Source organism: Amphiura filiformis, chromosome 7 (assembly GCF_039555335.1).
Source record: "Amphiura filiformis chromosome 7, Afil_fr2py, whole genome shotgun sequence".
Classification (NCBI taxonomy): Eukaryota; Metazoa; Echinodermata; class Ophiuroidea; order Amphilepidida; family Amphiuridae; genus Amphiura; species Amphiura filiformis.
The window spans coordinates 6473303-6501051 of NC_092634.1; the positions used below are offsets into that span (position 1 = coordinate 6473303).

Here is a 27749-nt window from a genome sequence, read left to right on the forward strand (position 1 = left end):
AATTAAATTACCTTTATCAATTTCATTATACCAGTCCTCTGTGATGTTTACAAGAGAAGAAGAAGTGGAGTGAGATGGCCGAAAACCAGATTGGTTTATATTAATTAAACAATTTACAATTATTGGTAAATTGTGCTTTACAAATCCACTTGATTACTCACGTTTTTAGACGTTTCATCTTCCTACGGAAGACTTCATCAGTAATGTGATGAACCAGCAACACTCCTACTCCAGAGGGTGTAGTTCTTTGTAATAGCTGGTCATATACATGATTGAGTATGTCCCTTCATCGCGGTTGATAACGTTGCCCCCCCGTTTTCTGATCCACATTGCTTCTCTAATCCATCTGGTTTGCTTGCATGAGTCTTTGTCGATTACTTTAGCTCCCTCCCAATCAATGATATGGTTTTGTTGTGATACATGGTCTGTGATGACGGACTTGTTAATTTCATCGACCGACTCCTTTCGAACAGCGCTACTCTCATCTCCAAAATTTCAGTTGATTTCGCGTTTGTGAGTTATGCATGATTTATGTGTATTGCATAGGCTTCATACACTCTAATTCAAAATAGTACAAATTAATCAATGTTGCGTCAAAAGGGAACAGAACAACAAAATGAGTCAAATTGAACTCAATATGGATTAAATGTTTACTCAATTTGAGGACCATTCAATCCACATTGAGTTCTACTCACTCATTGTTTTGATCTGTTCGCTTTTATTCAAGATTGAGTAATTTTGTATTTGCAGTGTAGGTCACTGTGTTGTAATTTTATTATGTTTATAACAGGACATAAATAGAAATTTGACGATATTATTGCCAAGTGAATGAATCTGCAAGAAATATTTTGCACGCACAAGTATATAGTTTCAAAATCTTTGTAAAAAAAGTCACGGTGGGGGATGAGACAGTGGATCACAAAATGCCCCTTTAATTGTAATTCGTATCCATTTCGATTTCTGGGTGGTCTATCACAACTAACTGATCAAAAATGCATTAGGCCGGGCATTAGGCCAAACGGGTATTTCCCAAGATTCCTTTTGTAATTCACTAACTCACAGACAAAGGGTTTGTGTCACATTGTGGTGGTGATATAGTCATTCCCAGGGACCCCACACCCCTCCATTGTATTTGGGATTACTATTAGGATCTCTGGGTGGATACCATGGTGGCACTGCCGTTTCATTGTATACCCGTAGCCGTCCCATCATCCTTTTCACAATGCCAGGGCGTCTGGAGGCCAAGTCATGTTTTTCCAGTGGATCTCTGGCTATGTTAAATAACCATATTTCCTTATCTCGTGGCTCTTCAGGGCTTATGAAAGTTAAATTGGACTCCTTAGGTGGATACCAGGCGCAATTGATGGTATCTACGCTCCCTGTACTACCTGTTAATACGAAAACAACATTTGAGAACAAAGCAATTAGTGGTGCACCATCATTTCCAGCGGGTTATGAAAGATCTGTGAAGGGCTGATTTTGATATCGCTATAAGGCGGCCAATATTCTTTTATGGTAAGGACCGTTCACAAACACTTGTTAGGGGGGCATGATGCAAAAAAAAATTAGCGCGAAAATTTTCGGCCCCCCCCCTTTTCAGATCCCAAAAATTTCAGGGCCCCTTTTTGACATAAAAATTATGGGTCAACCCCATCAAAAAGCATATAAACTCAATTTTCCCGGGAAAATTTGTGGTCATTTTTTCACCCCTCTTAGGAGGGGCAAAACTTTTAAGGGCCCCCATTTTCAAAAGGGGGGGGGGGGTGAACAGGAGCTGACTACAAGGCGACATGATATCTCAGATATAATAACTGGAATTGGATAATTGTAGATGCTTTTATTCCATGATAGGAATGCATTCAAATGATATTGTCAATCAAATTTTAATTATTGTTTTATGCTTTATAATGTCTAAAAGACATAGGATAAATGAGAAGGCAAGGTTACCGTCAAGGGGAACCGGTTTTCGCCTGCGCAATAGAGCCAGGCTCATCAGCCGCACAGTTAAACTGTATCAGGGATAAAGTATATTAAAAGCATATAAACTTCACACAAGTACTCCCCGAGGTTTTTTGATATCTTTTATTCACAAGAATTCTTGTGACAATAATTTGTTAAAATAAATTGTAGGGTAGTTACTTGTTGTCAGCATTATATTTAATAGCCAATGGCTTTCTATGGATATACCAATCCTTCAAGATGAGTTAGATTGACATTTTTGAGTTTTCACATTGGATATTCTCTATGATTTCGAGATGTTTCTCAGAGACTGAGGTTTAAAAGAGCCACTTTCAAGTCATTTGGTAATTATTTATTTTAATTATGGGATATTTGACTTGTATAGACCATTTGGTGTCTGGGATTATGATATATTGCAACTCTGTTGTATGAGATTGCTACCCTTTGTCAAATCTTGGTCTTTTTGAAGTTTCAAGTGGCTCTGAAAAGAGCCGTTTGTTTTGCATACACTGACTGGTTCCTGTGCAAGTTATTTTTCCACGGATATTTCCGTACACGGCAGATATCATGACTAGACCCACCTGTGGCATGGAACTTAGATCAAACATTGAGTTCTTACATTCAGGCCTTATTTCATTAATGAGAACTTGTTAATTCGTGCGGTACAATATGCATTAGACTCACCGTGTATTACAATACACAGCGGTAATGCTGATGTTAACATGTCCGCTCAAATTCTCTCCTTTTTTGGCCGGTCTTTCAAATATTTCCAGTCTGATCATGAATCTCCATGTGAGGATAAATAGTCCAAGTCTTGTCATTGATTCTTGTGTGTGTAATCTTTACTCTAGCATTTAAATTGCGAGAGCAGTTTCGCCGTAATGCACGCAGTACAGTGCTGCCGTCTCTATCGCTGTGTGATTGCATAGTGTGCGCCAAGTATTGGCGCAAACGATAATATCTCCCAATGCGGACGTGATTGAAATCAATCACTTCCAAACTCGTCAACCTTTTACAACTTGTGCTAGTTTGTGTTGATATTTTTTGTGTTTGTTTGCTTTTCCTTGATATTCAAGGTGCAAAATCTTACTGGATGCTTTGAGCTATCAATCTCCCATGAAATGGTAGCATTCGATCGGTTGAAATGTGTAGGATAATTAAAATACATCCATTTTAAGGTGTATATTTGATATTTTTTCACAAATGCCCCATTGATTTCAATGGTTATTTTGAATTTAGTAAGAGATCGAAGTTATAATAGGCCACCTTCAAGTCATTTGTTAGTTATGAATTTTTATTATGGGATATATTTGACTTGTATAGACCATCGGTGTTTGGGATTACGATATATTACAACATCAATGCATAATGTTGCTACCCTATGTTACCTAGTGGTCTTGTTGATGTTTCGGTGGCTCTGAAAAGAGCCGTTTGATTTGCATGCAGTGATTTGATTTTTGGTAAAACACAACAAGTTTATTTTGTTTTAACTCATCCAAATGGATTTTGGTTTCTTATTCACAAGTATGCATTTTTCTTATTTATTTGTCTTTTCAGTTATGATATTGTGCATGTAGTTATTTATATAAATATTTGTTTTCAAAAACCCGAATTTTTTCGGGAAGAAGAAACCAAAAAACATCAAAAAGACCACTAGAAAAACTCATCTTGAAGGATTGGTATATCCATAGAAAGCCATTGGCTATTAAATATAATGCTGAAAACAAGTAACTACCCTACAATTTATTTTAACAAATTATTGTCACAAGAATTCTTGTGAATAAAAGATATCAAAAAAACTCGGGGAGTACTTGTGTGAAGTTTATATGCTTTTAATATACTTTATCCCTGATACAGTTTAACTGTGCGGCTGATGAGCCTGGCTATATTGCGCAGGCGAAAACCGGTTCCCGTTGAAGGTAACCTTGCCTTCTCATTTATCCTATGTCTTTTAGACATTATAAAGCATAAAACAATAATTAAAATTTGATTGACAATATCATTTGAATGCATTCCTATCATGGAATAAAAGCATCTACAATTATCCAATTCCAGTTATTATATCTGAGATATCATGTCGCCTTGTAGTCAGCTCCTGTTCACCCCCTTTTGAAAAGCATCAGCACCCCCCTAACAAGTGTTTGTGAACGGTCCCTAAAATGGATTTTTTCAAGGACACGAATACGAGCATACAGACGAATATGGCGCCATGATGGAAGGTCAGGTTTGCTGTCAAAGATTTCTGTGACTTCAAATACTACTTGTATTTCATATCTGATACCTGTCACGCCTTTCCTTCGTATTATTGACAGCAAGTCCTAATTTCAACAGTACTATTACAAAAAAGTCATTCTCATTTCAAATTAGTAGTTTCTTTGAAAAACAAATCACTGTTGCCTGATGGAATCATAGTAGTTGACCCGTTTCCGGTATTCTGTGACCTTGTTTGAGGGCGTTTTGACTCTCTTCAACAGGTAAGATTCTGTACATACCGCAGTTACTGTCCATTTTCCTATACACAATACACAGTGCTCTCACCATTGACGTGTGACCTCTACAAACAGTGTATGTTAGAGGTACAAGGCATTGCCTAGTTAACGTCACTGTGTGAAAACTAACCGGCCAATATTTTTTGTACTCTTTGAAATTCTAGAAAATATAGTTTTGTAACATGTCCTAAATTTTTAGCTAATTTAGATGTTTGGAAATATTCGCACTTTTGTGTTTTAGTAAGGAAGGGCACGGCATGGCCTGCAAAATTCCCTGTGTAAATCGAATGCAACTTTTAGTGACTATCACTCATTTTGTAACCGCTCTCTTCCGAAGAGCATTCAAACTAAACCACTTGACGGATATTTTTTGTACTTGCTGACAATCAAGAATAATGTATACATTACATGTTGGCTAAAAACCGAGTAGGTGGGGCATCTGCAAATGGTCGTACCTCCCTGATATGTAAACGACAGATAACAGCAAAAACAACTCCCAAATCTGTCCATAACTTTGGTCAATGGAGAGAGTTACGGGATTTTAAGTGGTGATTATTAATTGATTGGCAAGTGATATATTTGGGCATAAGTGCAGCCAACCATTCAATGTGGAGGATAGACTTTATCGATTGATTTTGCTGGAGTAATTTCCTGTTAACCAGGTTTAAGTACTGCAAAGGTCGAATCATGTTTGCTGTGCAGCAACCTTTATGCTGTGACCTCAATACAAGGGCCGAGCAAGAGTTAATTGTGATTTTTTTCATAACCGATCGATAGCTTGTGCCTCACTTGGACGATTCGACATACTAGTTTGCGTTGCTAAAAGAATAACCGTGAATTTAGTGTCATCCCCTTGGTATTATTTTAAAAGTAAAGGATAAGTCAGTAAAAATGTCATAAGGTATTTGTTGTCATATAAAAAGTGATTAGCGGCAGTGTTGATAAATATGAAGCTCCATTCAATCGCTGATGTGTAATCGATCAGCAACAGCATTCAATTTATTTAAATGAAGCGCCTAAAGTCAGGTGGGTGGTAAAGAGGATTGTATCGACAGCTAAAGCCTCCTTTATAGACTTCAGACCCACACAAGCACACATTTGGGATACGTGAGAACAATGGTACCACTTTACACATGACTGCGCTTACACATGACTGTATTGTGGTCACTTATTGATACTTTCCTGCCTGTTGTGTAGAGCGTTAATATGATGCCGGATCAGTGACCAATTTAATGGCGGAACCCCTTTGTTCGAAACAATGGTACCACCTGTCGCAAACTCTAATCGGCATCAAACGAACAAAGCATTACATAATCTATTGCCACTCTATTTCTATTACAAGCTCTTTGACTGTCAGTAATTATTACTCAACTGAGTTATTATTCAACAGTTGAATACTCCCCCGAAAAAAAAAAATTATACAAAGACTACACTGGTGCAGGGTATTTTGTAATTATGCCGATTTGAAATAACAAAAGACCTATTTTTAATCAATAATTGTAACCAATTATAGATTCAGAATTTAAGATATCCAAGAGAAATGTGGGTTAAATGATGAGAGTTTTTAATACTTAATTAACTCTCTTCACGCGGGTGTCGACTGCAGACGACATGTTTAAAAAAAAAAAAAAATCAAAAATTCAAAAATTTCAGAAAAGTAAATTTTCATGACCATAATTGGAATCAGCATGAAAATTGCATTAAAATGAGTACAAACAAGCATAGTATTGGTTGAGTAATTCTTAAGATAGCTCTTGATATTTTGAGAAAATATTTCAAAACTTGAACTTTTTCCGTTGATGAAGCGCATGGCTAGCATGCAGAGCATTAATACTGACCGTGACGAAAGAGACACATATTTCCCAGTAGTAGCTTCCAATCTCCCATCCGTAGAGCTGCTCTTCCAGGGAGTATGGGCTCAATATATGAAATAGGATCAATGCTGTGAAGAAGCTCCTTCCTAGGAGAGGTGCTGTTGGAGCTGTGTGAAATAAATGATTATTAATTACATTTAATTAGCATTAAATGGATCACTGCTCTGATAGATTGGTAAAGATTTGAATTCTGCTGTGACACTTGTGAAATAATGTTGTTAACATGAGGTCAAGAAAACAAAAACAAAAAACAAGGTTTGTCCACGGCGCACGCGTAGCTTTTAAAATCTTTGATTTTTGTTTTTACATTCTGAAGAAAGAACCGAAAATACAAATTAAAAAATGAGAGGGTTAGAGCGTATAGCACATAACGTTTTTTTTTTTTTTTACTAACATCGGCATGTGATGTAAGCTCCAATAGGTGACACTAGCGAACTGAGAGCCGAAGTTGTAGATCGATTCTAATCTATCTAAAGAGAAAAGAGGAGCGTTACAACTTCACAAAGGACAGGACTATCCAAATATGACCAGAATACAACATGAACAAAGGTAGAATAGAAATGATAATCCATGAAAATTTCCCACACCATTATCCACTGAGGAAGGAACCAGTTGGTTCCGAAATATTTGGAAAAATAACCTGGTGAGTGCAGTTGAAAGTTGTAATCTTTTTACTTCCAAAATAAGTTAGTTGCCAGCTTTTACCTGAACTTGCCGCTTGATCCTTAAATAAGCACAGATTTCCAAAATATAACCAGTCTAAATGATAGCAGGGATACCGTACTGGCAGGATTATGTGGTAAGAAAATATGATGGCAGATAGGATTAGATGTTGACTGCGAGGTCATGAGATCTGACGGACCGACGATCTGGGGTTATGATATTTGGCATAAGCTGGCATAGGAGTCCAGGAGCATGGTAAAGTGTGGATCCCGTTTCCAAGAATGCGGAAACTTAGGAATATTCTTATTTTTGAGCGCGATTGTGTTAACCACCACGGTCACTGACATTTCTCATGGCAAAGGATATAAGCCATTCAACTCTAACAAGAACATGCTTTAACCGTTTCCTTACATAATTGCTTTCCAAACATCAATTCCATCTATCGCTTTTGTCAGGTTGGTGTCTCCTCCAGCTAGGCCCGAAAGAATTGTTGGGAACCAATCAGTGACGTGGATCCACGCATGGCTAGTGGTACCTTTGATTTGATCAGGTAATAACGGACTATGAATAAATCCAACTCCACGGACTCCTCCCTCATAAAGAGTGTCTTTGGATCCTCGGAAAGGCCAATTATTTCCAGAATGTTGAACAGATCCACCGTTATCTGAAAGAAAATGGTTAATTTATAGCCTTGGGCATTTAGGCGACCAAACAACCCCTGTTAAGTAGAGGAAGAATGCTAATAATTCGTGACCAAATCTTAGAACAAAGGTTTGAAAGTGTTTTTGGCATGCCTGAAAGGTACTGAACAAATTTGGCTTGGGCTCTTCAATGTGTCAGGCATTATGGTAGGGGCCAATTAAGGTCAAACAGGGGTCAAAATTATACATGATCCCGATTCTTTTTAAGGGGACTCGATCTTTTGTGCGTAATTATAGAGGGCCAGGGGATTCACTCTATCATTATATTTGAGTTAAAGAGCCCTAAGAATAAAAAACTGTAGAGTAATTCACGCCAGACACAATTTCTTTATATGATAAAAATTATTTTTTGTAATCGATCAAAAAACAAACGTTTTATATCAATTTTAAATTTAGCCTGAATCGGTAAATATGGTACCTCTCGCCCTTTTTAGGTCAAGGCTGTTTTTACCATTATGCAGCGAACCATTGTTGAAGCTATTTCACATACATGTACAAAACATTCTAGAGAAAGAATGAGGCCATATACTGTTGAAATATCTTTTGTTGATTTCGAATGATAATGTCATGAAGTCGTAAATTTTAAGGTCAAATTCCTAAAACCAAAACAAAACATTGCGACGCAGATATTTCCCGAGTTACGCAATTTCATCATCACATCACTGTCTTTATTATTTGTTTGAAACCTTTCCCAAACGTTCGTGCTCTTTATGCATAAAACGGCTAATCCATCTTTACAAAACGCGTCTTTTTTAGTAAACAAAAGGATAAAGATGGCATTGTGAGATTTATCTTTTATTATTACACTCCTCTACTCAACTGCCACCGTGGCCGAGCGGTAAAGCGGTAGACGCGTAATCAAAGGAAGTTCCGAATCGCTGGGTTGAATCCCAACGAAGCCTGTGGAAACTTTTTTTTTTTCTTCAAAATTCATGATCGCATTCCGAAATGAGTCACTTGTCGGTAAATCATGTATCGTATCCTTAAAAGTATACCAAAGTACGTACTATAGTTTGCCCTATCTGCGACCTTTATGGTTACGGAGTTATGGTCAGAAACGTGACAAAGGTCAACGCACTTCTGGCCAGATGCATTTTTACTAAAACGGTTAAAATTGTAGTTATATGTTTTCTGACATGACAAATTCAACTGAAGAACTTTAAAAAATACAAATGGTCGCTTTGATCTTAAAATTTCAAAATGGCCGTCAAAAATGCATAAAATCAGGCACCGGGTATGGGTCAATATTAGGATGCATCATGAGCCCTCAACGTTCAAAGTGACCATTAATTGTGTACATATTCTTAACATGCTCCACTTGTCCTAATGAATACATGAATACAAAAGCCACCCAAGTCCATGGAAAGTGATTTTGAGAAAACATTTTAATTCCTTCAGTTACATTTTCCTGGTAAATGGGCCAAGTTTTACATGCAAATGAGTGGATTCATTCACAGTATTAGGTATGACGATTAGCATTTCGGGGACTTCGTGGGGGGCATTTTGTATGCCGGACTTGGGTTGTTTTTTTAATCACATAGTCAGTGTATTCTTTACCCTTTGCTCTCAGTCTTTTTTCTTGTTCTGTGCCCATTCAGGTTCATTTCTGCGTTACAACTTGTGCTATTGCGTCATCACTATCGCTAATCACCTCAATTTAGCACGTCAGCCATCTTGCCAGGTTTACGAGGGCACTAGTATGTGTACAAAAACCACCCAAGTCCTGGACTTGGATCATGGTTTTGGATTTTATATGATCAATAGACGTACTTGGATTTGTGGTGTTCTTTTATACATATGATAGGCTTATGTATAAGCAAAACTTTCCCCTGCTTCACTCAATTTGGCCAAAGTATGAACTTGGGTGGGTTTTGTATTCAGGTATTCAAATATTAATACCTGTCAAATTTTACTTAATTCTAAATTTGTTTTATAGGATTTTTAGAGTGCACAGTTCAAATGGTTCAGTTTACTGTGTGTTTGAATGCAAAATCTTATAATCGGCCTGCTATAACTTCCAGCTTGCGGTGGATCCATTAAGTAAAATATGGTGTGCATCTATTTCCTGAAATTACATTGATCAGAAACGAGGCCACGTTCTATCAACGCAAAACACACAAACCTCACCACACACACACACACATACATGTATTCGCCAGCAACCGGGGACTCTGTACTGGACAAATGAACTGACGTGTTTTCCTGATTTTCTGCCCCTAACCAGAGACATTGACCAGTTTAAAACAAACGTATTTTTTTGAATAATCGTTTTAAGATTATTTTTGTGTTTGCAAGTCAAGATTTACAATTTCAAAGGCTTACCAGTAGAAAAGATGATAATGGTATTATCATAAAGACCGGATTCTTTCAGTGTCTCAGTCAAATTGCCTACACCTTCATCCAAGCTGTTTATCATACCTGCTAGGGTTAGTCGTTGTTCATTAGCTATTATGTCTTTATAGGGCTCTTTGTAGCGTTCGGGTACTTGTATTGGATCATGTATAGCCATATATGACAGGTACAGGAATAAAGGCTACAAAATAAAACCAACAAACAGAAATATTTAAAATTAACTACAGTACTCAAAAAGTATGGTAACACAGTTGAAAACGTCACCATGATTTAAAAACCAAAGAGTATTGTTCCAATTAAAGCCTTAATGTACGATCTTTTTTCAGAATTTACCTTTATTTTTTTCAAACCCGATTTTTTGGCATATTTGTAATACTTACATGTTCTAACTTAAATCTATGAGCAAACTGTCAAATTCCCCCTATTTGTAGTAAAACAGGATGATTTTCTGTTGGTCCGACATAAAATCATAATTTTTTAGATTATGATTTTATGTCGGCCACGATCGCAAACCGTAGTCTCCTACAAAACATGTTTGGTTACGCTCCCTCCACATGTGGAGGGAGCGTAACCAAACTGGCCGCGTAGGAGACTAACTCTGAGGCCGCACTCGCTGTCCTAATCCAAATAGTGCGAAATGTTTCGAGTGATAGAGGTGAAGTTTATGATGTTTCTTATTTGCAAATTCCCAATTAGTACATGGTGTTACGTAGAATTATCATAAGTCAGTGCAAAATTTGCTACATTAGTGGAACCAATGCTTTTTAGCTTCTAAATACCCCTACGAACAAAACCTGAGTTGGTTCCATTTTTTTCGAATGTGTCTTCGGCGGCCATTTTGAAATTCAAAATGGCCACTATATTAACCTTTTTTAAGCAATATTTAAGCAACAATCCCGAAAGTGTACAAAGTCATATTTTTTAAATGATTATTTATACTTTTGATTGTCAAAATCCACTAAGAACATAATTAGGATCATTTTCTAGAATCCAAGATGGCTGCCAAATCCAAAATGGCCGCCAATTTGTCTAAAATGTTCTGCCAGCTATAAGGACATTGATTTATTTCCTTTTTTGCTGATTATTTTCACTACTAATGTTTCTGTGAATCCACTGAGAACTAAAAACTTAATTTGGTCCATTTTCTCCAATCCAAGATGGCCTCTAAATCCAAAATGGCCGCCATTTATTAAAATATGGCATACCGCTTTAGGCAATTACTATCATTGAGAGTAAAATACACGTATCTCATTTTTGTTAGATATGGATAAGAAAATGATTGTAAACATCTTAAAGTAGTGCAACAACATTGTTTAAGGAGAATATAGGTGCATTTCACCTTTCAAAATGGCCGCCAAAATGTTTTGAAATTGGCTAAGATTAATTTGTCAGTAGGCCCTATTTATGCAATGAGGGGACATGACCACTAGTCTATCGATGTTCAGCCATCGACAGGTTCTAGTACACAAGAGGAAGCAGACACTCTAATCATGCTACATGCAGCAGAGATCTCTGAAGCTGGGCAGAATGTTCATATCATGACCCAAGATACAGGTGTTATGGTCCTTGCTCTTCGAAGACTAATGGTTCTTGGTCTTCAGACAACCATGCTTATGGGAACAGGTGACAACAGAAGGAAAATCTTGCTGAAACCAATACATATCCGTCTTGGGATGCGACACATGTGGACATATCAGAGGTACGTATAGGCAAGAAGACTGCCTTCAATGCCTTCACTGAAGCAACACCTGAAAACTCACAGCACTGAGTTAACTTGGTGATGCAGAAATGCCATCTCAAAGTATTGTTTCAGGCTGTGAGAGGTTTTGTGCAGGCTCATGGGCACAAAAATGACATACAGGCCAACACAGTTGAAAAACTGAGATGGAAACGCTTCAAGAGCCAACCAGGGGATTGATAAAATCCCTCCAACTTCTGGTGCGTGGCATCAACACATTCTGCGGGCGCATATGCAAGCATATATTTGGAGTCAAGACCTTGTGGTAAATCCAAATATTCCTGACCCGTTCAAGCTACGATGGTCGAGTGATGCGGATAACATTCCAGTACCTATCCTGTCAGACATTGCAATAGCTCCCGAGTCTGTTGTAGAGCTTGTTAGGTGCGGATGTGGAATAAGCAAATGCTCCAGAAGATGTTCATGCAGACGACACAATCACGTACAGAAGCACGTGCTTGTGGAGCGGATGAAGAGTGTACCAATACAGCTACTATGCTGAGGAACTTGAAAATACTGATAACATAGATGATGACTCAAGGTCAGCTCTATCATAAACGTCTAAAGTTGAATTACAATATTGAAATTTCAACTTTTTAAAACGCGATTTTCTGTATTTCATTGCATAAATGCTGAAAAATTAGCTGAAAATTCAATTTCAAGACACTTTGGTGGCCATTTTGAAAGGTGAAATGCACCTATATTCTCCTTAAACAATGTTGTTGCACTATTTAATATGTTTAGAATCATTTTTTATCCATATCTGACAGAAATGAGATACACGTAATTTACTCTCAATGATAGTAATTGAATACATGAATACAAAAGCCACCTAAGTCCATGCGAAGTTATTTTGAGAGAAAAACCCGTGTATCATTTTAATTCCTTCAGTTAGATTTACCTGGTCAATATGGTAAGTTTTACGTGCAAATGAGTGGATTAACCTGTATTAGGTATGACGATTAGCATTTCAGGGACTTCGTGGCGTTCATTTTAAATTTTGGACTTAGGTGGTTTTTTGAATCATATACAAAGACAACAATGTTAGAATGAGATTACCACTAGTAAGATAATACAAAATAAAGCACACAGGTATGTATAATGTTGATAAGCATTCTGCCATGTAATATAAACCACACACTTTCCTTTATTAAACCCATTTTTTGTTCAAAAGTCATTCTCTAGCAATGAATGTGTTACAAGTGGACTTTTATACATACTGGATTTCAATCCATGTGTTACAAGACTCAAATCATGGAATTGGGTGATTCTTTCATACATGCTATTTTTCACATGCCCAATAGACACAGAGAATGAATTTGAGTTGTTCTTTCATGCATATGACAGGCCTATGTATAGCAACAATTTCCCATGCTTAACTCAATTTGGCCTAAGTATGGACTTAGGTGGCTTTTGTATTCATATATTCAATTGCCTAAAGCGGTATGCCATATTTTAATAAAAGACGGCCATTTTGGAATTAGAGGCCATCTTGGATTGGAGAAAATGGACCAAATTAAGTTTTTATTTCTCAGTGGATTCTCAGAAACGTAAGTAGTGAAAATAATCAGCAAAACAGGAAAGAAATCAATGTCCTTATAGCTGGCAGACCATTTTAGACAAATTGGCGGCCATTTTGGATTTGGCAGCCATCTTGGATTCTAGAAAATGATCCTAATTATGTTCTTAGTGGATTTGACAATCAAAAGTATAAATAATCATTAAGAAAAATATGACTTTGTGCACTTTCGGGATAAATATGGCTCAAAAAAGGCTAAATATAGCGGCCATTTTTAATTTCAAAATGGCCGCCGAAGACACAAAAAAAAAAATGGAACCAACTCAGGTTTTGTTCATAGGGTATTTAGAAGCTAAAAGCATTGGTTCCACTAATGTATATAGCAAATTTTGCACTGGGTTACGTAACACCATGTACTAAATGTTTTCGCGTCCAAATGTATTGGGAACTTTCATAATGATTGCATATTATCATTTTGGAAGAAAAAAAGAAAAATCTAAAAATTTAAAAAGATCGTACATTAAGGCTTTAATAAATCACTGAATATATACCGTTCATACATACACGCTATGTAACAGCGCGCGTGATTGGTCGAAAGCCGGGCATAAACAGCGTTTATGCCCGGTATCCCAGATGTGCGATCACCGGGTAGGGAAAATGAAGAAAATCGTGTTTTTTAATAATGCTACTTGTAATTTTTTGTTATTATTCTGATGAAATAGGAATCACAAAATGTTCTGGTATGAGCGGCCCCTCGGCATAAACAACCGTTTAGTCATGAACATATATGCATAAACCTGTAAATGAATTTGGACACCTCATTTGATCAATAATGGTAAAGGGTCGGATTTCAAAAGTTTCAGAAGTCTCCAAATGATTCTGCATAGATTACTGGGTGCGGTACATGCTTTATTGTGCGCGCCATTTTCATTCAAATTTAAACCATTATGTTTGTGGCATGGTTGATTAATCGATGAAAAGCAGACTTGAACGCCCAATGGAGAATGGGACACCCTGAAGAAGATGGCTAACAAATTCATTAAGCACGACCCAACCCTTGAGTGTTTGCTCCGCATCCTTTTGATAAAGTGGAACAGCATTGACCAAGAAGAAATAAGACACCACGTCAGAAGCATGCAACGTTGCATTACAGCAGTCACCGTGATGGAGGACACAATAAGTATTGAAGGAAAGACGGAAGTAAACTGCATTAATTGACCTTTTCGGTAAATCCCATAAGCCTTTGCGAGTACACCTAAGAACTCGTCATTCTGCGTCACGCCGCTCCTCGCCGATGCGCACATCGTTTATCGAACATCGTTACTGCGCATTGCAAGTCGGCGTGACGTCAAATGACGAGTTCTCAGGTGTACTCGCAAAGGGTTATGGGATTTACCAAAAAAGGTCAATTTTGATATGACTGAGAGTTAAAAATGAATCCATGCATAGGCGTAGATCCCGGGGGATGCCAATATTTTGCTGGGGATGTCCTATACAATCACCCCCCCCCCCATGTTGACATCTGTATGTGGGTTTCTGACCAAATTAACCTCATATTTGGCCATTTTAGCCCCCAAAGTGCCCCTTCTTGCGCGCTTCGCGCGAATTTATTCCACTTTTGCACCATATTTTACCAGTTTAGCTTCAATATGGCAAAGTTTTTCGCGCACTTAGCGTGCATTGATACCATAATCTTATTATGCCGCCAAAAGGTGCTGGATTCACTATACTTCCAAGAAATCTTTTCCAACCCTCCCCCAATTAGTCGGGCTCTCATTCCCGCGCGGATGGGAAATAGTGTTCACTTTGATACGGTTTATAAACTGAAATTTTGCGTAGAACACGCTCCCGTAGTCCACTTTATTTAAAAATGTGCTCAAAGAGATTTTTCCGGGGGTGCCCCTACAATGGGGGTCAAAATTAATAAAAATGTATTCTAAGGCCAATGGTGGTGATTTAGGTGTCTATGAATATGTCTGTGGACATGAAAAAGTCATTTACATAGTTGATCAAAATCCAAAATGGCTACCTTATACCAAAAAATTCAAAATGGCCGCCAAATTGCCGAAAATTATTCTAACTTATTTGAACGGCGCTCTCGGGCCGATGGTCGTGATTTGGGTGTAGATATTCTTGCGGACATGAAACAGTCATTTATATAGTCAAAGTTATCTGAGATCAAATCTTATACCCTAATTTCATTTTCTGTAAGGGGTATGGGGCTCAATTTCGGTGACAACAGACCTTGTGATCCGGAAAACATCAAGGTCAAAGCTCAGGTCAAAAGGTTATTAAAGGGTTACATGCCTTGCGATTGTCTGCGCTCTGTGAGCGCAAATTATCTCCTAGTTATTATTACTGTTTATTTTTGTGTAAACACTGAAGCATCCCATGTAATAAAAGAATATATGAATATTAGCTGTACATCATATATAGTTTATGTGGTTTAGGAGGCAGAGAATTTAAATTTAAATTTTATACATGCACTTCAAAGTATTTTTTTAAATTTAGTGTAAATGAGGACAGAAAAATGTTGAAAATTCTATGTAAAAATTACATTAGACCTCGCCAAAGATTATTGTTTCGTTTTTATTGTAATCTAATCACTTATTTTCTGAAATAAAATTTGGGGTCTAATATGGATTTTTTATATAAATGGAAAACTCCCGAACGTTTATACCAAAAAATGGTTGGCTCCATATACTGATATAGCCACGTGCAGTCCACCCGGGCAGTCCGGAGAGTCAAAATCGATAATGTATTGTGCATGTATATAGGCCCATGTATTGTCGTATTTATGTATGTAGAACGCGCAAATATCAACAATTAAGCGCTATGATAAACATTAATGTTTTTAAGCAGATAAAATTCCAAAATATGGCACATTTTCTGTCTTTGCTTGTGTGGCATAAAGTTACGATTATATGTTCAAATAAGTTTCAAGATGGCTGCAACAAGTCAGGTAGCCGAGCGGTCTAAGGCGCTGGAAGTAGGCCGATGCTGTATGCATGATAACAGCGCGGCGTGGGTTCGATCCCCACCTCCGCTGATCTTAAAAAGGGGGGGGTTTCTTTTGCATAATAGTTTGAAAGTTACTCTTCTATAGGGCGTGTGCACTTATTTTCCGGAATAGCCCATTTGTACTTGTAACGTAATATGCTAGTAGTTATCATGGTCTTTGTGGAATCTTTACCTTTTCAATTGTAGTATGTCGTTTTATCACCTTTTGAGCTTCTCTTGTCAAGAGCTCCGTTGAATAGTGACCACTACCATCCCAGGCTGGATCAAAACTCTGTACAGTGTCATTATGAAGATCCAATCCTACTACCTTCTGATGGAAAGTGTCATGTCTTAAGTAGGTGTAATGATCCATTGTGGAACTGTACATACCTGTGAAAATGCGATATGATTTGAAATTAAATTTCAGACAAATAGAACAAAGTACACTTTATCCTGTAGTAAATTTACATTTTTTAAATGATATTAAAACAGGGCTGTCAACCTTTTGGAATTGCTTGGCGTGAGACAGAGCCGTACCGGTGCTGCGTGCAAAACCACATACCTTTGCAAAATATGATATTTTGCATATGCAAATTACATACTTTCCAAAATATGTAGTTTTGCATATGCAAAATATCATACTTTACGGTCACTATGAAAAAATACATCTATAAGTTTACGCTGCATGACTGTATGTTTCTGTTTTCAGGGATGATTATCCTAATGTCTAATAAATGATGAGGGACAGTAATTTGGTAGTATGCACCCTTACAACACACATCGCGCGGTGTTTCTTTATGCAAAATCAAAGTTATGCAAAACATGATACTTTGTAAGTATGTAGAAATGAATGCTATACCGGGATTAGTCGACTACAATGTTCATTTTGACCCATGATTATTTGAGCCATGGCGACCGAGAATCTCAAAAGTTGGGGAGGGGGGTAGGAGCAACAAATTATTTTGATGATGCGTGAGATTTTAGGAGTGAGATCATGGTGTGAGACCGTGAGAAACTGACAAAATGCGTGAGACTCACGGGCAATGCGTGAGAGTTGACAGCCCTGTATTAAAATATTAAAAGTCACAACTTGTCATTACATTCTAAGACATAACTATCATGCTCAAATGTCCGCACGTTATAGTCGTGCTTTAGCCAAGGCCGTTTCCTGTCACATCTTTTTGGTTACTACGAAGCTGGCTATTCATGTTCACTCAACCTGTACAGTTGAAGGCCGTCCACTTACATAAATAGTAAGAATCAGTGAGTTCACCGAAGCAAATCGTGACCGTTGGGGTCCGCCCATCTATTTAAATATCAAAACCAGTTATGTCATTTACCATAGATATTCTAATGCCTTCATACGTCCCTGGCAACAGAGTACAATAGGTATGCAAGCTCCTAAAGTAGGACTAAATATCATAATAGTTGTTCACTGGATTGTAAGGGCGCACCATTAGATTTCAGGGGGGGCATGGGAGTTTTTGAAAGAAAAAAAACTTCGCCCACTAGTGAGACGAAAAAAAAAACTTCACCCACCAGTGAGACTAAAAAAAAATTTTACCTCACTGATGAGTAAAAAAAATTTCCCCACCCAACTTTGTATAAAAATTGTATTAAAATTGAAAAAAAAATACTTCGCCGCCGAAGGCAAAAAAAAAAAATGCTGCCTTCGGAGGCGAAAAAAAAAAATTCCGCCGCCTTCGGCGGCGTAAAAAAGAAATTCTGCCTGACCCAAACTCCCATAAATCTAATGATATATTCTTAAAGTGTATGTAGCTGGAAGGAAAAGCCGACGATCAATTGAAAAGTTTGACTTTCCGTATTGAAGATATGGATTTTTTTCCCAAAAAGACCTAATTTTTTTTTGGTGTTTTGGGGAAAAAAGTCCATATCTTCAATACGAAAGGTCAAAATTTTCAATTGATCGTCGGCTTTTCATCCCACCTACATTAAGTATAAATCATCAGATTTATAAAGTTTACTTCGAGTACTGTAAAATATCAAAAATATCAATTTTTAATGATTTGCCATAAAATGTGTATTACGTTGCGAATTTCAAAAAATCAAAATTATTTGATATCAGAAGGACATTCTTCGTATTCAGAATGCAATTCGATAGGTCTGATGTGCTCTCATGTCCCACAATAAATACTGTCCAAACGTTCATACCCCAGCCCTTAAACATATGGATAAAATCAGCCCTTCTTTTTTTTTTTTATATATTAGTAAAATGTGATATTACAATTCATACGTATATCAATATCATGAGAAATATTAGGCCTAAAAAATAAATACATAATTTGGTGTTTGTTAATGGAGTGGGGAAGCTTTTGTACAAAATGTGCTCATTATAATTAGGATATAGGCCTATCTTTCTCGGCATACAAAAGTGTTAATTGATGGCCCAGTTTTCTTCTAATTCCAAATATTGAACATTTTTATCCACATTAAAAATACACTTTTGATTTCATTCAAGATGCCTGAAGCGTTTCAAGGACATATTTCGGGGATTGTAGAAATGCAATGTTCGTGGCTTTGGACTCTCACCACCCAAAGATCCCATTAAAAAAAGCCATAATTTAGGTATAAACGGTCTCTCACTCAATGACCCATACTTTGCGTCCAAAATGACCTAAGAGCGAAATTTAACCTAGTAATGAATGTCCACAAATTTGGAGTTGGGTACGGTTCAACATTTTTGAATGACCAAAATGTTGAGGACCGGTGATCGATGTAGAAAAATGGTTTTCGAGCAAAATTTGGCTTACTAACGAATGTCCAATCTCCGCCAACTGCTCATTTTATGAGTATTTATCATCAATGTTTCAACATCGGGTGTCTGGCAAACAAATAATACTTTTCAGTTGGCCTAGCCAGGCCAGGCCAGGCCAGGCCATGTTTTGTATATACCCATATGCATTGTATTTGTCTATTACATAGCATAAGTGACCACAAAAAACAATTAATCTGACAAAAAATGTGAATTTACATTTTTTTTGCATGGCCCTGTAAGAGCTATTTTCTTACATAAAACAAATGATGGCACAAATATAATGATGATACTAATGATAATCAAGTTGTTGGTTAATATCTATATGGTCAATTCCAGCCAAAGCGGGACACAATTCTCTCTGGGGCCATTTTGAAAATGTTTTCCTTTTCAATTCTAGACTTATCAAATGAGACGATCATATCTAGTGAATCATCAGGTGGAAGTGCCATCGGATTGAAAAATAACTTTTCTTGCTAGACCAAATAAAGTGTTAAATGCGCATATGCATGTTACCCACGAATTCAAGCCTTTTTCACCTGTTGTACGCCATAAAATTTCACTTTCTTTAATATCTTTCAATATTTTATGTGTGACTCATATACACTAGAAATCGGTGAAGACTTTGAACGTAAAATAGAATTTTATTACATATATCTACAAAGAAATATTTTGGTTATTACAAATTTTAAGAAAGAACCAGGTGTACAGTTAAGATTGTGTCAATTCTTCGAACTCTTTCCAAAGTGGCTATCATATAACATTACTGTATTATTTCGAAAGATTAGAATAAATGCTTCATATACATGTAAATATAAAGTTAGATTTTGTATCTCGTCGCAGGATGAGGATCTCGGATGGATTCGTGGGTAATAGCGTCTGGAAAATAGCAATTCCTATTAATTTTTTAAATAAAAATAAAAATACTTTTCCGTATGTCAATAATTCAGGCTGCAATGGCACTAAAATGAATTTTAATCAAAATACAAACTACATGGAATATTTAGAATGGATCATTATGGCATTTTGGGTATAAATATTTTGAGAATAATGAAGTTGCCAAATTCAAATAGACAGCGCAAACAGTTTTATATTATTATTTTAGTAAAATCATTTCATATTTTCATGCAGCAATATTCTATTAACTCGTGTTTGACAGTTCCTATGAACTAAAACACTATCAATACATTGTTAACTATAATTTAAGTAGGGATTCGTGGGTAACAAAAATATTCGTGGGTAACACATATTTGAAGGTATGTATTGGTAAGCGGCAAAATAAAAAATATTACAGAAGGTTGGAAACCACCATGCGGTTATTCCTCCATTGTGTTTCAATGATTCCCGTTTCTCTAACCAATTGCATTTACCCAAAAATGGTAATTTAGGATAATCAATCAAAACTTCATGATACAGCTTCAGTATGCCTTCAAGAGGACGCTTTTAAACAGGACTGTTTTGGAACCTATTTCGCATGTTTTCAAAATGTTAAGATGCATACGAAACATATAATTTACGAGTAAATCCTTGGATTCGTGGGTAACGCCGAATTCGTGGGTAAAGCGATAAGTACTATAGTACCGTTTGGGGTTTGCGTTTCTTAGGTGCATAAACTGTAAGTACTGTAAAAATTATAGCTGACCCATGGCTTGAATATGTGCTGATTTAAACTTAAAATAAACAATCTCCTTGTTTTTCAAGGTAAGCATCTATTCGGGATTCGTGGGTAACAAAAGATTAAACCGTCGTAGATTCTTTTTTAAAGCGGTGAACGTATTTTTACGATTTACAGTTTTAAGCGCTTGTCAAACTAAATTCAGTGTCCAAAGTCATTAAATGTTAATTTAAGTTATGGCAATTATGTTTGCTGGACTCGTGGGTAACAGTTGATACGTGGGTAACGTCAAATTTGATTTTATGGAATTTTATGGGTAAAACGTATTTGCATAAAATAATCACTTGGACCTCAGATTTATAGAACGAAACTTCGTTTCATGATATAGTCATTTATGGCATATTCACTTAACATTTTTCAGAACGATCATTTTATTTTTGATACGCGGGTAACAAAATTATTAGCCAAATTGACTAGGACTTAATGGCCTCTAGAGTCCACAAACTTTGGTGGAATTCAATCGTTTTACATATGATGAGAGATCATGCAAACGTCTTTCTAACGGTAATAATTTCATTTTGATTGAAGGACATTCAATGACTTATATGGTGCTTTATCTTTGAATTCGTGGGTAACGCCAATTCATTTAAGGGGGTACTACACCCCTGTGGTAAATTTGTGACTATTTTTGCATTTTTCTCAAAAAATAATAACACACTGGTGATAAAAAGTTATGTATATTATTGGGGCAAGGAATCCAATTACTACACTGAAATTTCAGTGACTCAAGACAAGTGGTTCAGCATATATGATAGAAAACAAGGTACATCCTATCGGTACCTTATTTCTTATCATAAATAACAAACCGTTTGTCTTGGGTCATTGAAATTCCAGTGTAGTAATTGGATTCCTTGCCCCTATAATATACATAACTTTTGTTACCACTGTGTTATTAGTTTTTGAGAAAAATGCAAAAATAGACAACAAATTTATCGAGGGGTGTAGTACCCCCTTAAGCCATCATAACTTGTCCCCTGGTATGACTTGCTAGTAAAGGCCTATATGCACAAAGAGAGCACATTGGACGTGACATGATATGCTCCATCAATAACGTGATTTCCTTTATTAATGACATTTTAAAGTGGAAAGTTAACATAGAGAGAATTTTGTCCGCTTTCGCTGGAATTGACCATATACAGCTGTACAATTTATTTCACATCCATCTTTATATATCTCAATGTTTAGAGAGTGTCAGGTAGAATGAACCAAGGGTGGGCTTTGGAATGTAGGAGAAGAAACTAATAGAGAGAATACAATAGATAGTTATGTAACAGTGTTAACAAATATAAAAGAGAGAGAGAGGAGAGAGATGAAGAAAGATCTAGATAAGGCTTAAGGAAGGGGTATGAACGTTTGGACAGTATTTATTGTGGGACATTAGAGCACATCAGACATATCGAATTGCATTCTGAATACGAAGAATGTCCTTCTGATATCAAATAATTTTAAGCCTTCCAAATTCGGCACATTTGCAATACATGCAATCATAAGAAAATGGTCTACTTCGGGCTTGTCGTTTTATATGAAGTCAAACTATAAAATTACTGGGACTTAGGAAAGTTGTAATTTAAGACTAGTAGTCATATAAAAGTGATGTTTTATAAATTTTGAATCTGGACCACATCGCTTTGGGCCCCCTGAAAATGTTGAATTAGCAGTAAATTTCATCTTCGTGAGGGCGCTGTTCTAAATGGGTATGCATTGTATTTATCCTATATATAATATCAGTGACAAAAAAAAATAATTAATCTGACACAAAAATGTGAATTTAGGGGCTAAACTTGCCAGTTTACAAAACATACACATTTTTCTTGCATATTTAATGACCGCGTGACACAACGCGCAATTACAGACATTTTGTTTCTACTTTTGGACAAATTGAGCAGTGTATATAAGGTTTCAGACCTCCCTCTTTTTTTTTTTTTATAAAAAAGGCACAGACTGCCAAAGATGAAATTTATTTAAAGGGCCACTTTTGGGTCCAAATTTAGACCCCCCTAATCCAACTTTAATTGGCTGCCACAGAAAATCCTTTAGAGCTACAGACCTCAAATTAGCAGGTTTTTAATATTTTTACAGGTACAACATAATATGAGTAAAATATAAAGAAAATCTGAGGGGGTCAGGTGGGGGGCCTCCTTGATTATGATATGGCGTGACCCTATTTTATAAAATCGACTATGGCTAGTAGATGTTTATGAGATATCGGTCGACCAAGAGCATGGAGACAGGAGAAAGAAAGAGACGGGGGAAGGGTTGGTTTGTGTATATGTTTGTTTGTTTTATTAAAATAAATAGTTATGATATCATACCAAAGAATGTTTCAAATCCTCGATTGGTTGGTAAACAATCTTCCTTATAAAACCCCAGATGCCATTTGCCAACTGCGTGTGTAGAGTAACCAACGTCTTGTAATTCCTCTGCTAATGTAACCTCATCTGATGGAAGACAAGATGGCTGCGATACCTCAATCACATGATGTTGTAACCCATATCGTATCTATAATTATAAGAATAATTGCATAAAAAAGATTAACGGCGAAAAATAGTCCCGGCTTGCAACGTGTTTGAATTTAGAATTCGGTCGCAAAGTCTCACATGTTTCTAAAGCCACTACACAAGAAGGTGAGCTTTTACCGGGGTCTCTGATACTAACTATTGGGTTATTCCAGTTGAAATGGAAGACATGACCTTAAAGCCGTAATGTACGATCTTATAATACGAAATTGGTAATGTAATTGTAATGTTTACACATGTCCCAACTTGCACCTAAATGGAAGCGGCCAAATTTGTAGTCTTTGTAGGTCAACAGAGCAAAGTTCGACATATTATCGAAAGGGTGCAGAATTCGGCAGAACTTTGACGATAATTTTGCCTTTTTGGGCACTAAAATGCATTCGATCCTTAATTTTGTTTCAACCGAGTCTTTAATTAGCAAGCACAATAAGGTGGATACCAATTTTATATACATTGATGAAATTTTAAAGATTTTTTTTTTTTTTTTTTTGACCTGCACAAATCGTTAAGTGTGTATTTCCCATTGACATCCAAAATGGCGTAAGCCAGTCCTTACTATACATAGGCACGGCGTATATAGGACTGGCAAGCGAGTCTAGCCTAACCCCCGGACCCCTGGACTTCGTCCACACTGCCCTGTCCAAATGCTTGCTACGCCCCTGCAAAAGGCACAGTGACAAAAGAATCACGGATGATTGAATACAGTTTAAAATCCCCGCCAAGGACGCACCATTTCACATTTCAAGTGGGGTGGACCCGACGGGGACCCGCTATGGCTGTAATTGAGGTGCAATTGGATTCATCTATACCATAGATGAACTCCTGGATGGGGCAGCTTTAATTAGCATGAGGCCGCATTGATATGTAAATAGCGTATTGTTATTTAAATTTGCGCCCAGACGTATTGAGGGCGACAGTCATGTTATCCAGACGGAGAATGGCTGCATATGCCGGGCATGTCAATTTGCTGTGTGAAGGCTGATAATCACCTTTCTGTATAGGTAATAAGCTAGTATATTTCGTGTACCAGTTGGTTATAACAAAAAATTAGTATCATATTAAATATATTAAATGTATAAACTTTGAAATTTACATGAATTTGAAGAGCAGAGCTTCGAAATGTAGCTAAGTCAGGTGATGTGAAATTCTGCTGCGTGACCCCCCTCTGCGTGGTAGAATTATATTCATAAAACATTGAATTTAACAGATATCATGGGTAGCCAACCACGATTTTTCAGCATTTAAAATGTATGTTAATTAACAAAGATAAATAATAAAGAGTACAAATGGCAATTAACTAGTAAACAAGCCTGAAATTTTAAAATGTTGCCACGTGATTTCCCGAGCACATGATATGTTAACATGTGACCACTATTCAGATTTACCGTAAATATTTGGAGTATGCTTGGACATCATGCACATACACTGTGCATTTCTTTACTTCCGTATAAAATCAATAATTCATGCTGGGAGCCAAGTAACATTGTCTGCTCAGAGCAGAGTGGTATTTTATTTTACTTGAGAGCATAATAGAAATACATAAAGACGAATAAGGCGCCATGATGGAAGGTCAGGTCGGGTATCAAAGGTTATTATAACTTAAATACTACTTGTATTTCCCACCTTGCCTCTGTCACATATTTCCTTCATATTATTGACAGCAAGTCCTAATTTTGACTTTGCTATTGCAAAATGTCATTTCATATCAAATTAGTAGACTTTCTTTGAAAAACATATCACTGGTGCCTGATGGGAATACCCGTCCGCCATTTCATTAAACTGGATCGTTTTCGCCTGTTTTGTGCCCAGATGTATTGGGGCGCGCTATACTCTCATTGAACAGGCAAAGTTCGCAAAACTAACAACGTTGTTATTTGCCAAACTCAATTAACATGATCCAAGGGGTCGAACATGAATTATTCATAACGAGCTATAACGGATCGATAACTGGCCTCACTTTCTAGCTAGTAAACCAGCTGAATTTTTCATAGATTTTGCGTTGCTAATAGAACAACCGTGAATTTAGTGTCACCCCCTTGTCTATACCCACGGGCTCCCGGTACCACCGGCCCGGTAACTTACCGGATAGCGTCCAGTCAAAAGTTGCGCTCTCGTTGGCGTGCATACCTTATGCACATAGTAGTTATCTAATATGACACCATGAGAGGCTAGCTTGTCAATATTTGGTGTTCTTATAGCTGATCCATGCAGTTTGGCATTATAGCCCACGTCATTGTAGCCTAGGTCGTCAACAAGAATAAAGACAACATGCGGAGGCGACCTTCTATTGCCATTTATAGCGGTATCTATATAAGTTGACTCTTCTTGTGCTTTCAGCAGCAGCTCTAGGCAGATGTATACAGCCGAAAGTACTGCAACGAGAATTGCTAGTCTGAAATATACAATTGACATCGTTCAAAAATACAAATCACAACTGCAATGCAATAGACCCTATGGCCAAGAGATATTTCAATGCAAAGTGGTAACGAATACAACGAACTGTGACAAATGCTAAAAGAAAACATAAAAGATATCAGGAAGCACTCATTGATTCACCTTGGGTGCATCGAACCAGAGAAGATGAGAATAGATTATCATCGAACCCACTTTCCTCGGTATTGATATGCAAATACGACTGGCTGTATTTATTGCCAAGGATGCTATTGCTCTAAGCATCAGTTCAGCAGGAGGGTGAAAGTACATAGGCAGGGGCGGACTGGTGGTTTTAGGCGGCCGTGGCAAATTTATTAAGACCGGCCCTATTACTCAAATAGAGCGCAGGGAGCGAAGCGAGCGTAGCGACTAGCGCATGGGGTCCAGGGGCCCGCGTAAGGGCCCCTGGTAGGATCAGGGGCAAAGCCCTGGTCAAGTCCAGGGGCGAAGGCCCCGGATCAACTAAGGGTTTTAGCTATTCTAGGGGGTCAGGAAGCCCGGATTTGACAACGATTTCTGAAGCCAAATTCCATTTGTACAGACTTGAAATATTCTTTATCCATTGTCACTCACTTGGAATAATCAAGATCAAATCAACAGTTATTCAATTTATAAGTAGTGTGCATGTTTTATGTTTTGACTCATTTGCACACATATAGAATTACATCTTTGCAGAACTGTGTTATCATATCGTGAGTATATTCAATCATTAAAAGACAAATGCTAAAAATTGTTTAGGCCTACTGGGTAAAGGTTCAATAATAGCAACTTTTTTTAAACTATTGCGATTTGGTAGTTCACAGCATCTAGCGAATGGTAGTGAGCTTTGGCAAAAATTGCATTGATCATTTCACCCGGGTCATTTCATAGCGAGCGTGATAAAACTCCATAGTGGCGTAGATTTGTTTTTGACATTGGGGTTGGAAAAATATTCTTGAAATAGCACCTTTTAACAACATATAAGTTTATTGTACAAATGCGCGCGAAGCGCACAGACATTTTTGGCATATTGAAGCTAAACTGGTGATGATGTAGTGGAAAAAATTTGCGCGAAGCGCGAAAAATTTCATACTTTTTGGGCTAAAATGGCCAAAATTAGATTGATTTGGTCAGAAACTCACATAGGCCTACAGATGTCATCATGGGGGGGCTTGTATGGACCATCCCCTTTTAAAATATTGGGGGGGTTTATCCCCCATTCCCCAGGATCTACACCTATGAGTTGAAACATCAAAAGGGAAAGAAATTGGTTTGAGTATTGAACTGAGTAATGTGGCTGTAAGTATTATGTATATGTAATCCCTGCATTACAAGGAGCACCCCAGCCCAGAGGTTTTCGAATGATGGTCTAGCCGTGCTAGTTTTGACAGCTGATGGTGGTCCAAAGGGCCAAAGGCCGGGGGGGCACTCACTAAAAATGAGTGAAGCGATGTGTGTGCAGTGCGGGCACAACCCACATTAACCCCCATTTTTCAACTCCCTCTCACTCAATGACCACTTTTTTATTTTTTATTTTACTGAATTACTGAACTCCTCACTCAATGACCCCTATTTTTTCTTTTCCTGTCACAAAAAGACCTCCCTTGGTAAAGAATTTTTGCCAAATTTCTGGTAGTCTTTCACCGTTGTTTCTAAAAAAATCCCATTTTGATGACTTTTGAAAAACAATTATCAAAAATTTGTCAACTTTTATATTTTGACCCAAGTTTTGTCCCAGTCTCACTGAAAGAACCCCCTTTTGAGGCCTCCTTACTGAATAACCCTCTTGGTTATATGGCATCGAAGCTCTCACCAAAAGACCCCTATAGCATGTATAGTTTCAAACTGGTGTCCCATGTCCGCACATCCCCGTCACTTCGAAAGTCGAGTGCCTGTAGGCCTATATCAACCCCTATTTCTACAGGCCTTAGGCCCTATCACTATGCAGACAAACAGCGGGCACACTGTGTATAGGCCCTTATAAGTTATATTACTCATCCCCCTCAATGATCCCCCTCCTTTCTTCTCTTTTCCTTTCTTTCTCCTATGTCTGCCTAATACCAAATGCCCATACCGGC

The 27749-nt window shown here is 37.3% G+C and overlaps 1 protein-coding gene across 1 annotated transcript; it reads right to left on the minus strand.

Moving 5' to 3' along the window:
- Positions 1 to 1098: 1098 nt before the first annotated feature.
- Positions 1099 to 25721, minus strand: LOC140156588 (arylsulfatase B-like). The gene is made up of 7 exons (XM_072179525.1): positions 25342 to 25721; positions 23056 to 23242; positions 16489 to 16685; positions 10009 to 10219; positions 7397 to 7649; positions 6287 to 6429; positions 1099 to 1388 (listed from the first exon to the last, which is right to left on the minus strand). The coding sequence occupies exons 1-7, from the start codon at positions 25669 to 25671 to the stop codon at positions 1099 to 1101; spliced, it is 1611 nt and encodes a 536-aa protein (XP_072035626.1). The 5' UTR covers positions 25672 to 25721.
- Between the last annotated feature and the right edge of the window lie 2028 nt (positions 25722 to 27749).

Excerpts from the sequence above, each read along its gene's own strand:
- LOC140156588 (XM_072179525.1), bottom strand. The coding sequence starts at position 25,671 with ATGTCAATTGTATATTTCAGACTAGCAATTCTCGTTGCAGTACTTTCG. Across the intron at positions 16,686-23,055 it reads AGGATTTGAAACATTCTTTG|GTATGTACAGTTCCACAATG; the intron begins GTATGATATCAT and ends GCATTTTCACAG. Across the intron at positions 1,389-6,286 it reads TATGTGTCTCTTTCGTCACG|GTAGTACAGGGAGCGTAGAT; the intron begins GTCAGTATTAAT and ends TCGTATTAACAG.